The sequence below is a fragment of the Trachurus japonicus genome, chromosome 6 (genome assembly GCF_045865225.1).
Source record: "Trachurus japonicus isolate A0001 chromosome 6, Traja_1.0".
In the NCBI taxonomy this organism is placed as follows: Eukaryota; Metazoa; Chordata; class Actinopteri; order Carangiformes; family Carangidae; genus Trachurus; species Trachurus japonicus.
The window spans coordinates 6,778,876-6,793,257 of NC_140912.1; the positions used below are offsets into that span (position 1 = coordinate 6,778,876).

At 42.3% G+C, this 14,382-nt stretch overlaps 1 protein-coding gene across 1 annotated transcript; it reads right to left on the minus strand.

Moving 5' to 3' along the window:
• Positions 1–2,745: 2,745 nt before the first annotated feature.
• snupn (snurportin 1) lies at positions 2,746–13,802 on the minus strand. The gene is made up of 9 exons (XM_085778519.1): positions 13,681–13,802; positions 12,262–12,426; positions 11,451–11,634; positions 11,093–11,197; positions 6,859–6,955; positions 5,398–5,495; positions 5,130–5,207; positions 4,589–4,669; positions 2,746–3,760 (listed from the first exon to the last, which is right to left on the minus strand). The coding sequence occupies exons 2-9, from the start codon at positions 12,417–12,419 to the stop codon at positions 3,440–3,442; spliced, it is 1,122 nt and encodes a 373-aa protein (XP_085634645.1). The 5' UTR covers positions 12,420–12,426; positions 13,681–13,802; the 3' UTR covers positions 2,746–3,439.
• Between the last annotated feature and the right edge of the window lie 580 nt (positions 13,803–14,382).

Below are 14,382 nucleotides of genomic sequence, written 5' to 3' on the forward strand. Positions count from 1 at the left end.
TCCAGACCTCATTAAGCTAAACTAAATACTTTATTTAGAGTTGTTGGCCCAACTGTTACATTGTTACAGACTTCAAAGAAAGACAAAAATACATAAAAGAAAAAAAAACATACAATAAAAGATAGGCAACAAACTTTACTTTTATAACTTTTAATTTTATAAGAAAAAAAAGGGGAAAGTACAGCATTTCATGGGCAAACGTTGGGATGATGCCTCAGAATTTGGATTTTAACTCAAAATTTGTCAAACTATGCCTTTAGCCCTGTGCAAACCTACAAGTCAGCATGCATCTTCAGACTTCAGACAAAAATACCAAGAAGTAAAAACCAGTCCTGGAGGTTAAACATCCTCTGTTCGACAGGTGTTGAAGAGTTCCAGGAGAAACACGAATCTTCACCTCGGCCCGCCTCACTTGGTAACGTGGCCTTTCAAGTGAAAGCATCATTGCATGTGTCAGCCTCTGCATGTGTGTGTGGGAGACTGAGACAGCGCTCTGAAAAGTGTAACTGTGGACTGACAGGTGCTGAGTTCCTGGAAAGTGATCGGTGCTGCTGACTAATACCTGAAGTCTTGCACTAACCACATGCTCTCTTTGAGAGGCCGGTGGGTGCAGAGGTGACTGAATGTGAAAGACAGAAAAACATCCGACTGTACTCCATGAACTGCATTTATCAAACATCTCGCTCTGAGATACTACACTAACTTTTAGAGCTTATTGCAGAAACCTGGCTCCTTCTTGGCACACATGTCCAACAGAGACTCGACTTCTGAAGCCAGAACCTGCGACTACTAAACACTTTTATCTGATGTTTGGTGTTTGATGCTTTCCAGGAGCTATCGCGTGATGAGGTCTTGCAATTGTGGTTTAAAGGTTTCCTTGAGCTGCATGTTGCACCTTCCTCCTCCTCCTCCTCCTCCTCCTCAGTTGGTGATCTCTTACGTTTCCCAGAATGACTTATAATAATCCCCAGGGTAATGACTGAGCATGTTACTTTCATCTGTTCCGTGTAGGTGGTGATGGCAATAGCGATACCATCACAAAAGGAAGGAGAAAATAACATTTGTTTTTTGTTTTTTTCCATTGTAGAAAAAGTGAGTAGTGGCACAATCACACGTGTCTTTTGACACAAACTCTTTGCGATCTTTACGCTCTTATTGGGCCAGCGTGACACAAATTACACTGAGAAATAACAAACTAAGGCTGAAATGATGTATTTAACTACTCTCAGTTGAAACCACAGCTCTGTGAGGCTTTGAGCTGATGCCAACATCAGCACATCAACATGACCACAGTGACAATGCCAAAATGCTATCTGTAATCCGGAGCAATGTTTAATACCATGTTAGGTTACAATTTGGCACCGTGTCATTGGTTAATTAACACTGAATAAGAGTACAGCTGAGGACATTACAGTTATTAAGTTGATAGTGAAGTGTGATAAAAGTGAAGTGCCAATTTGAGTTTCATCCACATCAGTTCAACAGTTATTGAAACTTTGAGACCAAACTCATCATCAACCAGTGGTTCCCAACCTTTTTTTGGCTCATGACCCCAATTTGTCATCAGAAATGTCTGGCGACCCCGTGATCACGTGCAGATACGTGATCATGGCCGTCAATCAAGATCCGCCAGCTCAGATATTTTTATATCGACACGGACATTTTTATATGCTGCATTTTATTTGAACTCGATTTTTATTCGAGAAAGTGGAAGTATAGAATACAGTTGTTTAAGATTGTGTGTGGTGTTTTTAATCATAATTTAAAAAAGAATAATAATTAGTTTAAAAAAAATAAATAAATCAATTACTAGACATTTATTCCCCCATGTAGGGTCCCGACCCCAAGGTTGAAAAACACTGCCCTAGAATAAAAGTCTCAGAATCTCAAAAGTCAGTAAGATGCTTCCTCTGATGAGCACAAACACTGTGTCAAAAGCCGATAGGATTTATCATGTGGAGATTTCATGGCCATCCAATAGTTGTTGAGATATTTGAGTCTGAACCAACGTGAGAGACAAAGCAACAATTCACTAGTGTTTAAGTTTACACCACTACCTCAGCTCACTTAAACGTCTTGAGAGAAACCTCGTGGTAACCGGTCTCAGGATTTGAAACTGACAACTTTCAGTTTAACCCAGAAACTGAAGTTCACAACGACAGTGTCGTTTCTCTAAAAAGAAGAGAACAAAAGGGAAAATGAGAACCAGGTCACCTCCCTTCCTAAGATATTTGCAACCTGACTCAATCTTAGGTGTTCTCTGTCAAGAGGAGTGTGTTGGCACAGGTCACTGTGAAGTTGTCAGCTCTGCCAGACACTTCACACGTCTTTTCCTGTTGACAGTTTCCACCCAGTTCTTCACAGTTACGCAAATAACACAGTGAGCCGAGCGCACAGAGGAAGAGATGCTCATGAGTTCTGCTGATGACCGCTGGCATTATGAACAGCAGTATGAGTCACGTCTTACCGTACACTCAAACACCAGCTACTTACAGCTACACACTGACAAGCAAGTGTAATTAGATATACAAATTCTCCTTAGGCTTTGTTCTGTGTTTATTTTGTACAGCCTCGTTTGATGAAATTTTGATGCATGAATATATTTCAAAGTTGTGTGAAAGGCATGATAATATTTATGTAGGAATACTTGCTTTTCTTGTGTAAATTTCCTCTCATATAGAAAGCTGGTTTTGAAATACTGCAGATCTTTCAAAGCAACAAAAATGGCAGCACAGTGAACAGGAATGTAGTCCAATAAAAACATTTATTTAGAAACTTACACTTTAAAACACCTTGGCAATGTTAAACTCTGTACTGAATTGTAAAAGCCTATGCCACCCGTGCTGTTCAGCATGAGGTCAGCTCACAGCATCTGACCAGTCAGCAACATTTAATCCTCCAAAACAAGTCTCCATTAATGTTGGAGGTAAAGATCTGCTCAAAAAATCTGAATATGCATCAGTGAATTAACAACTGACAACAGTAAGGATGAGACATTTCTTATGTGAAATCTGTTTTTAAGTGCACAAAGAGCAGAGCAGCAAAAACGTTACATAAGACACCTGTTGTCCTCTTTCTTGGAGCGCATGCGACCACCTATGGTGTTGTGAGAGGGATCTGTGTGACACGGTGACATTGTAAGGACAGTGGTTAAATGTTGTGCAGTTATTCTCAACAGGACTGTTCATTTCCAAATTTTGTAGCACGTAGAATTGAAGATGTAAATGTTTTTTTTTAGCCAAAATTAAAACATATAGAGCACGGCTCTACTAATCTGCACGCTGAGGGCATCCTGAGCAGTTGCCGGATTAGAATTAGCCATGCTTTGTAATTGGTCAGATCTGCAGCACCATTCAGCAGACATTCTAAAGAGCCATATGTGGGCCGACGCCACTCAGAAACACTGAGTCGGCAATTTGCATCTCGTTAGGCCTCCCACTCAGTTCTCCATGTTCGCCTCCCTGATTGGATTTTGATTGAGAAAGTTCAGAGCGTCGGCGCTGTCCTGGCTCGGCGTGGACAGGTACTCCAGCTCGTAGCCGCCGCTCCTGTTGGCCGGCCGCACTTCGCTGGAGGTTTTCTTGTGTTCCAGGATCTGCTGCAGCTGGTGGCTGGCGTACTCCGGCTTGGTGGTGAGGGGTCCGTCAGGGACCTCGACACCCAGGATGTCTGTGACCATGTAGGGGCGCAGCCAGCCCACCAGAGGAGTGCTGCCAGGGGTATAGTGGGTCTGTCGGTGGTAGAAGAGGAGCCCATCCACCTGCAGCCAGAAGGAAACTAATCACAACTACATCCACCATTTTCAGGATTTGTCAGACTCTGTAGAAGAGGACACCATCAACCTGCGGCCAGAATTTTATATATATACATATATATATATATATAAACACACTAATCACAAAATGTTAGGGATGTTTGGCTTTTAGATTAAATTTCAGAATGCACCTAAAATGCACTATAACCTTTACAGGTGAACTTAATTGAACCTTCTCTAAACTTTTGAATGCACATGTCCAGTTGTTCAATGTTTCAGTACTTATTGAATAACATGCTGTTCTCTAACAAGGTGATTAACCACAAAAATCACAAGCACCGTCTGATTTAGTGGTTCAATTGTCATTGAACCACTAAATGTTCTGGTTCAGTGACAGTTTGTAGACAGTCCTCTTCTCCATCCCTCTCCTCTCCTCTCCTCTCCACATGTTCAAATTTGACATCATGAGACCAAGACAACAATTTGATCAAGTTACTGAGACATTGAGATGTTTGTTGTGCTATAGCCATTAGCCACCACTGTTGTTAGCTTTTGTTTGAGATAAAGAAATGACCATTGCATCCTTCTACTTAAAAGGCTTTCATGATAGAATATCACTGTAACATGAACTTTTTATAGGGATATTCTTGTCAAATATCCCTAACTTTTTGTGATAAATTTCAAATGTTCATGGACTTATTTTTACACAAACAGATCATTACATCCATCATTTTCAGGATTTGTCAGACTCTCCACTCTACCAACATTGTGCAACAACAGATTAGGGTGTTTGTAGTTAAACAGTTAAAGATGAAATCTTAAATCTCTTCTTACGCTGAAGCTGTACTCGGCTGCCAGGGCTTTCTGCAGTGCTTCTGCCGTGCAGTCTGTGCTTTGGAGGCTCACAAACCGGAACTGTGGACCAAACAAAACCAGAGCACCATGATGTTCAGTTCCCGACATGTTGCTTCTTGTCAAATATGAGAAAAATTGCTCTCCAGTGCTGCACGGACTCAGCATGGTTTCACTTCCACCCAGCTGGGCCACAAACACTGAAGGTTTAGAGGTGGAGCCCAAAGTTCACTCGAGCGCCGTAATCTAAGATTTGTGTGCAATAATCACTCTAGTACACACTTAGTGTACACAAGACAGTAACGGGAGATTTGGCTTTAATGTCCCTTTGTCTTGTTTTCCACTGAGGAAGTTTAGGTTCAAGTTCAGGACTTTATTCTTCCCATAAAGGGAAATGAAGTGCAGCAGCACGGCATAAAACACAACACACAAAGTAAAAAAAAAACTAAGTAAACACATGAAACAACTGAAAGCTAAAAGTAGGCAGGAGGTAGAGAGGGTCTATTCCTGTCTCGGTACTCACAGGGTTGCGTTTGGCGATCTCTGATAGGCCGTCGGTCTCCTGGACTTTGGACTGCAGCCAGTAGAAACGGAACTCAGTCTGTTGATGAGAAAACAAGCAAACAAAAAACACTGTAAACAAACAACTCCTATTTCAAACCCAGAGCCAATGAGATGGGCAACCTGGGAAAAAAAAACAAAAAAAGAAGCACATCTGTGTCCCAGACTTTGCTACTTAAGCAATTAGACAAGCATTCCTGGATTGCTGCAGGATTAGACGGCGGTCTTACCGGGCAGTCGTAGACCGGGTGGCCTCGCCAGCACATGACGTCCAGGATGTAGTACGTTCTGTCCACTTCGCTGTAAATGCAGTCCAGGATTGTGTAGTCTGCACGGGGACAAACACAAAGCCCAACTTACACATACACAATCCACAGGTATAGAACTCTTTAATGGTGACTGGCAATATTATCTTTACTGTTATTGACTTAAACGACCCCACATTCTACACTTGAGTTTCATCTGAAGTGTTGATAGAAGATGTACTTCTCTCTCAGCGTAGTTTTATTATGTTTTCTCTGGAGTTCTCGTAACAACACCAGGTCAGGAGAAACTCTGAGCCTCTCCTCTGATTGGCTGATTTAGTAAACTTGTAGCAGATTTCAGGTAAAAAGACAAACCAGACGTTTGTCTTTCTGTCTCTGTATTCAGACACTGAGCCTGAAAATGGAACAAGCACTTCCATCAACTTTTAATAAAACACAATAAGAATATTTAAGATATCCACAGATATTGGATGTGATTATTGATCTGCACAATTATTACAAGTCCTGTTTGATGTTTTGGGACAAAAAATGAACAAAATGAAATGAACAAAACTAACTATTTAAAGGAATAGTTCAACATTTTGGCAAATTGGCCCATTGCCATAATCCCTATAGTCATAGCAGTAGGTTTGTGACCTTTAATTGTTGGTGCAAGCTGTTTTTAGAACGGCGGAGCAGAGCCGCGAGCTGCTCAGAGCTACGCTACGGAGGCTCGAGGGATTTCTTGGTTTCCCTCATCAAACTCATCAAAATACACAATCCAACAACTCCACAACGCTCTGGTGGACAAGTTGTGACCTGCACATTCACCACACTATGAGATAATAACACAACGTTACCAGACAGAGTTGTTTTAGAGGTAAATACAGAGACTGCTCGATGAAAAACTGCCTCCAATGGGAAAGTGCATCAGCGGATCAGTGGTTTAGCATAAATTTACCTTGAAAACAACTCTGTGAGACATTTTAGGGTTTAAAAAACAAACTTTTTTCACAAGTAGACAGACTATTCAAAGGTCACCTCTTCACTGGGTGTTCTGGTTGCATCTCTGCCTTCACTGACCCCTAAATGTTTAGATTTTCCCTTTTTATCTTCCCTTATGTTGCAACAAAAATATAGATATACTAAGATCACAGTCTTAAAATTATTCTATTCAGTCATTTAATTTGATACTTTTGGACAATGTGGGATCTTCAATTTTAAAATAAGTAAAAATAAAGTTATGCGAGTCTGCTCAAAGCTGGTTGGTGTACAACAGATAGGTGGAGGTTAAAAAGTTTTAAAGAATAATAAACCTCACGAGAGGAAGAGAGACGAGAGAAGAGCCTCGTGTTGGTGAAACACTTTGTGTGTGTTGTGAAAATGTCCAGCTGCTCCATGTTGGTGAACCACCAACCCTCCAGAGGTACAGGCCGACCCTCCTACCTTTTCCCATGGCGGAGTTGTGTCTGTTCCCACCGGGCAGCAGGGAGGGGAAGCGGTTCACACAGTAGCCGCTTTTAGTGTACGCTGCAGTGGAGCCCTGCAGACACACAGTCACACAGAGGGACACCATGAGGGGGGGGGGACGACACGAGACCTTCTATTGGGTCGGCTTTATGTCGTACATCCTTACAGAGGCACATGTACTGTACACTGATCAGATGATCGTAGCAGAAATAATTAAGTAATGGCAAACACACACTGCATATCTCCAAAATCAAGCAGGTGCCAAGTAGCCGACTCATTTTAATGTAACAATTGCAGATGAGAACCGTGTCAAAAAGGAAAAAAGAAAAAACAAACAATCGATCATGGACTTCATGATCGATTACCACGGCAACGAACAAAGCTTCGAAGCTTAAAGTTTTTTGGGTCAGCCCTAATTAAAACACTATCTGACACCGGCCTCTGAAACAATAACCTCAACTACATTTTTTGGCTTGTTTGTTTTTAATTATAAATTAACTTCATCATTTTAAATCGTTAATTGAATCAATGTCATCCAGAAAAACAACAACAACACAACATAATCACATTATCACTGCAACTCAAACAACTGGTTGATGGCTTGATACTTGATGGATCCCCGTTCTACAGGGAGTGTGGGGTCACTCTCCTTTTGAAGTCTCACATGTCAAAATGTAAGAGCTGCCTCTGTGCATTTAGAAACGTAGCCACACAGCAGCTTTAAACGCTGTAACACTATAAACACTGTGTAACCCTGACAGAAGAGCCAGGGCTTCAGCTCTCCTCCATCACTGGGAACCATCTGCTCTTTCTGCTTTTCAAAGGAGCTTCAGTTCTTGTTTCTGGAGTGAAGTGGTGTTTCAAACGTTTGTCATCGGTGGGTCGAGGTCTGGAATCAGGAACTAGCTGACAGTAGGTGTACAGTCATTATGATATTGTAGATGGTTGCATCACATCACAGGGTGTGAAGCGTTGGCACAACACAGGTTAGAGGACAGGACAGGACAGGCACTTTTTTACCAGTTACCAGGAGTTTCATGTTCACTGTTTTCAATCTTTTTCATTTCTCCTGAAGCTGAGACTGATATAGTGCAGTGGTGAGTGAGCTCATGTCTGCCTCAGATTAGACTTCCACAGAAAAACATGATGCTGTCAGAAAATAAACAAGGTTGTTTAGTTGAGTTAAAGTTATGACAACTATTTTTCACAAGACATTTTATGCGAGCTAATTTCACTTCTCCTCTCCATCTATGTCTTTGATGATTTTGAAAATACTGTGTAAATTAATAATACTAACTAAACTGAGACATTTCCAGTGAAATTCCAATTTCCAGACACTCAATATTTGCTGTAGATTAGAGGTTGCCAAACATTTTAAACTTTTTTACATGTTTTTATGCTCCTCTCCTACAACAACTCTAAAACTTTCTCACTATATTTTTGTTTTGTTTTTGTTTTTTTTAACGCATCCGAGCCAGATTGCGGAGGTGATGATGGACTGATTACCTCCCCTGAGAGCCGGCGCAGAGGAATGCTGCAGAACAGACGGCGCTGAATCCAAAGTAACTACAGCACAAAACATTTTATAAGGCTTTATAAACATTGCACAACCTTTATTATGGCAAAAGGGTACGACTTTATGGTCCTAGCTTTGAGAGCCACTGCTAGATGGACTACAGCTCCGCAACTGACACAACTCTGGGCTTTTGTCTGGATCGCAAACAAAGGGGTCAAATATTAGACTAGTTATACAAGTGTGTGATATGTGTCTTTTTAAATCATCTTTAGTTTTGCTTCTGTTTTCTAATCTAATGACATAACTTACCTCTGAATCAGCATGACTGTAACTTCTCTTATTTCAAACTGGATGATGAGACACAGTGTGGCTCAATAAGGTTTGTGTCGTCTGGCAGGAATTGCTTTCTCTACTTCTCTTTTCCAGTTTCCTCAACACTTTGCTGCCAAGGCAAACCCTTTTTCTTTTTTACATTACATTCTTGTCGCGTAGTTTGCTCAGAGATTCAAAACAAATACACGTCCGAGGCTGTGGACGCAGCTTCATGTTTGATTTCGATGAAACTGATTCACTCGATTTTGATGAAACTGATTCACTCGATTAAATGATGCAAATCCTATGATTCATGCCAAATCCACTGATTGTGCAGCTTAAATAAATGAATCATAATCTTCACGGCATGATCGTGACATCAGTTCTTCAGACTTATTGGTTTCTCTCTCACACAGAATTTCTCCCCAGTAATTAGCACACACACATTATCAATATTGTGCAAGGCAGCTAAGACAAGGTGGGTCCTCTTACTCACACTGCGACTCACATCACTCTGGTCCGCACCAGGAATGCAGTGTTGGGTTCACAGATAATAGATGCATTGTGCAGTGATCCTGTCACAGGTTCTGATTCAGTCGTGACAATGCATTTAAATGAGACAAGACGCTGGTGGCTGGTGGCTGCTGACAAGACGCTGGTGGCTGCTCTTCAAATTAAACATCGTGGAAACTTGTTCGACTTCTCCATCAGGGACGGAAAACGACTCATCAGAAAGATCTCTTCAGAGATGGAAACTTATTCAAAAAGCCATTAAGAAGTGGCTCAGAGGATCTCAGCCTGGATCTACATACACTCTATTACCAACGTGGAACCTTAAAGGGATAGTTCAGCGTTTTTGAAGTGGGGTTGTATGAGCTACAAATGCACTACACTAGATGCAGTAGAAAGGTCTCTATCCCCCCACTGAGAAACACCGGCGCATTGCGCTGCACTGAGACACAGGCAGTACGTTGTTGTTACTCAGTGTATTTTCGCCACCTACAAGAAGTCCTGTCTCGAAATAATACACCAGTTCAAGTAGGGATGTGCACGGTTACCCGAGTACTCAAGTAGGCAATATGCTACTCGGTTATAAATTATTACCCGGTTAACCTAGGATTTGAAAAATGGCATGTTAGAGGCAGTCTAGCGTCGGATCAAACTACATTATCATGCCATGGTTTGGCTTTTTCGTAGTGTTAAAGAGTTTCAAATCAAGCAATGTGATTTTTTGCTGTGTAAAAGCATTTTTGGATCGAGCCTCGAACTTTCAAACCTTTTTACAAGAATCTGTGTTGGTTCCCACAGGCAGTACACTGTTGTCAATGAGCGTATTTTCGCTGCCTGTGAGAAGTCCTGTCTCAAAATAATACACCAGTTCAAGAGTACCATCTAAAGTAAAGATTTACAACGCATCAGCTGGTCGGTTTGTACTCCTCCACACAGGCAGGCTCCCCGACGCGCTGTGTCACTCCGCCTCTTCACACCGCTGATCCAAACAGGTGAACAGCGGAGAACCAGGGAGTACTGAGTGACATAGATTGTTCTGGATTTTTTTTTTCCAACCAGCTGATGCATTGTAAATCTTTACTTTAGATCGTACTCTTGAACTTAGGGATGGGCATTTTGAATAATTTTCTAACTGCGTAACCTAACCTGGTGTTACCCGGGTAACTGATTACTGTAACAAAAATAAAATGACGTCATGGCTGACTGACAGAGCGTAGCCGGGGCATAAATGTGCTCTGACCGTCAGACAGTCAACATTACTGACACACAGCGTCGTCAGACTAAATATCAGGTGGATAATAAGAGTAGAGATGGAGTTTAAGATGCACATATATATGCATCTTTATGCCGGGGCATAAATGTGCTCCAAGCGCATTTATGCCCCGGCTGCTTCGGAGGAGAAAACTTTTTGCTTATTTATTAGTCCACAGTACATGTTGGTGCCTACGCTCCTCTCGGCCTCGCATCGTCACAGGAAATAACTGGGAATGTTTCAGAATGTTTGTAGGCTGAAAGCAGATTTTCTAACAGACTTGATGATACCTGCCGTCTCCCTCCCGACGGTTTACGCCCAGGAAACCAACACAGATTCTTGGTAACCAGGTAATAATTCATAACCGAGTAGCATATTGCCTACTCGAGTACTCGGGTAACCGTGCACATCCCTACTTGAACTGGTGTGTTTCTCAGTGGGGGGGGGGGGCATAGACCTTTCTACTGCATCTAGTGTACTTAATGGGCATTTGTAGGTCATACAACCCCCCTTCAAAAAAGCTGAACTATCCCTTTAAAATGATTATGTATTACCTTAGTGAACTGACCACAGCAAACGATGGTGTGAGACGGGGAAACAGAGCAGTGACAGGTTCCTACCTTGGAGGCAACAATGAGGGATCTTTTCCCCACGGGACAGACCACCATCAGCCAATCGGTGTCCAGCTCTGACGGCACATCCACCAGCCACTCCGACAGCATGAGCTAAGAGAATAAATGTAGGCAGGATCATTAACAAGCTCAGCACTCAATATCAGTTAACAATTGTATTAGAGAGTCCAAAAACTAATGGAAAAAGAAGAATGGGTCTGATGCCAGAGAGCTGGGCTGTCATTTTACAACCTCAGGCGCCCTCTGCTGGACCAAACAGGGAAGGCAGCAGAATGATACCTGATATCAGCCCCTTCACACATGAGACTGAGTATTATATCTAGGTCATGATACGTCAAACACTGACCTGGTTTGCATAATGTTTTGGTAGCTTCCTCCTCTCAGTCTCCATCCCCTCTTCCTCTGCGTTGTCGTCTTGCTGCTGCTCCCCCTCCTCCTGTTTCTCCATGTCCTCCTCTGGATCGCTGTCCGCCCCCGTCCAGTCCCCGTCGGCCAGGCGCCGCGCATGGTTCACGTAGTTCAAGCGCTTACTGAGTCGACAGATGAGAAGAAGAAGTTAGTCTAAGTCTCCTTTAGACACCTTCAGATGGAGTTTCATGTTACTGGTCACAGACAGGATTTAACCCTACACGCAGTAAAACATCCTGAAATCTGATGTTAGTTCACATTTGAAAACTGATCAATTGTGCGTGCCTTGTGCCAAGTGGTTCTCAATAGGATACACCAATCAGATATTAAAGGGATAGTTCAACATTTTGGCAAATTGGCCAATTGCCATAATCCCTATAGTTTTAGGAGTAGGTTCTTTACCGTTAATTGTCGGTGCAAGCTGTTTTTAGAACGGCGGAGCAGAGCCGTGAGCTGCTCAGAGCTACGCTACGGAGGCTAATGGGATTTCTTGGTTTCCCTCATCAAACTCATCAAATACACAATCCAACAACTCCAAAACGCTCTGGTGGACAAGTTGTGAGCTGCACATTCACCACACTATGAGATAATAATGGTACGTTACGAGATGGAGTTGTTTTAGAGGTAAATGCGGAGACTGTTTGCCGAAAAACTGTCCCCGATGGGAACGTGCATCAGCGGTTTTGCATGAATTTACAAACATATATACGGTTTGGATGCAACAAACTCTAAATGGTTTAAACATGTACGTTTTCTGCAGGTCAAGGAAGCGCCTCCGCCGCTCACTCTGCTCCAGCACGCTGTACTTGCTCTTGTACTGGGCCAGCCGAGGGTGGGGGGCGGCCGTGCTGTTGGGCTCCTTGGACACAGCAAAGCTGGCCGAGAGGGCTTGGGTCAGGTCATCCATGGGGACTCTGGAAATCAGGATAAATCACACAAATCAAGGTTATGAACTTGGCTTATACCAGTCTTCGTCTTTTAATATATAGGCTAATCATCTGTGTGACATCTACATGATGGAACATGCTGCAGGTGTGTGATTCAAATGCCATATACAGGGATCTACGTCGTTTAGATTAAGCAATATTAATTAAGCAATTATTTTTATTATCCATTAAACTCACAAACTGGCTTGGTTTACAAAATGTCAAACTAAACAATTGTGATGATTCCCCAGAGCCTCAGATAGCTTATGTTTTTCTGAACCACCAATCCCCAGAATGTTTACTTTGTATCCTATAAATCTTTACATTTTAATAACTGGGACCAGTGACTGTTTGGCATTTTGGATTGAAAATTAATCTTTGGTCAGAATTGTTGTTTTTCCCTCTCTCCATTTTTTAAGTTCATGAAGGGCTGAATAAACATCCATTGACATTTGAAGTCAGGCTCATTTTAATCTGTGGTTGCTGCAGGACAGATTTCTTTATTTTAACTTGGGGAATTGGCACACACAACTCTAATTAGCCAGTCAAGAAAAGATTGCATGCTTATTTCAGGTATTTGCTGTGGTCTGGACCTGGACCAGGGGTTATTCCCTAATGAAGTCCAGGAACCTTAGATAGACTATGTAGAGAATAGATGCCTTTATACACTCAGCTGCCAGGTTATTAGGGACACCCAGCTGAGACCCAGCTGAAACCCGTGCAGTCCGCTGGAGGATGTGGTTATATCACCCACCAGTGAAAGTGACTGCATACAGATTAAACTGTATTAGTCTATATTAGTTTGAGCCAGTGTAGTCTAAGTTACTCAGTGAAACGTGCAGTCATCCAACACTGAGCATCCTCAGTGTTAACACACTAACGTTAAACACATCACACACTGACAGCACGTGTGGACTTCACCCAGACGGAAAACGTCTTCAACAACAGCAGAGGTCACTTCCCATCTGGTTAAAGTCTGTTTGGATTCACTGACATTAGAAGTTAAAACCAGCTCAGTCTCAGTCTGCCAGCAGCTAGCCTAGCCTCATGCTAACCCTGCTAGCATGCTGCTAGCCGTTAGCACCGCTGCTGGCTAACAACGCGGTGTCACTGCGTTCAGCTCTGCCAGCGACACACACTCATCACAGCCACACCACAGCCCAACAGAGGGTCTGTTGGAAGAATAAACTACACAACAGCTGCATCCACCCCTCCCTCCATCCCTCCATCATCCCTCCATACCTCGGACATCCAGAGAGGCTGCGACAGACAGACCGCGGCTCGACGTCACAGCGGCGTCTTTCCCACCGGTGGCCGTATCTGGTGGGCCGACCACGAGCTGCGAACTAACCCGGAGTTACAGACCGACCCTGAACACAACACACACACACAGCCTACAGTGGTATGTAAAAGTTTGGGCAACATTTATGTTAATGTGAACAGTTAAACAAGTGGAAAATGAAATGAAAAGGCATATGCCCAAAGTTAAACATGAAACACTCAATATTTTAAGCAATATTTGATTTGATTTGATTTTTATTTGTCTCAAACAAGCACATCAAAAGACAAACAATCTATGTAACAAGAAAAAAAAACCAATAATGATACTGTGCAAGTTTGAGAAGTAAAATATCAGTGTAATATTTTTGTTTTCTACAATTTTAGTGAAAAATGTAGGGAAACAAAGCAGCAGCCTGCAAAAGGATGGGAAACCCAGGAGACTTGAGCTCTCAGATAACTTTGACCAAGGTATTAGACAAAATTTCACTATTTACACGCAAATCTAAAGTGAATGTGTCATCTGACGCTAACTACGCATTTTGGAGATCATTTCATCTTCCACTTGCTGAACTGTTCACATTAACAGATATTTTGACCATGGGTGCACAAACTTTTGCATGCCACTGTTTATAGGTTGTCACAACATAGCAAAAACAATCTGTA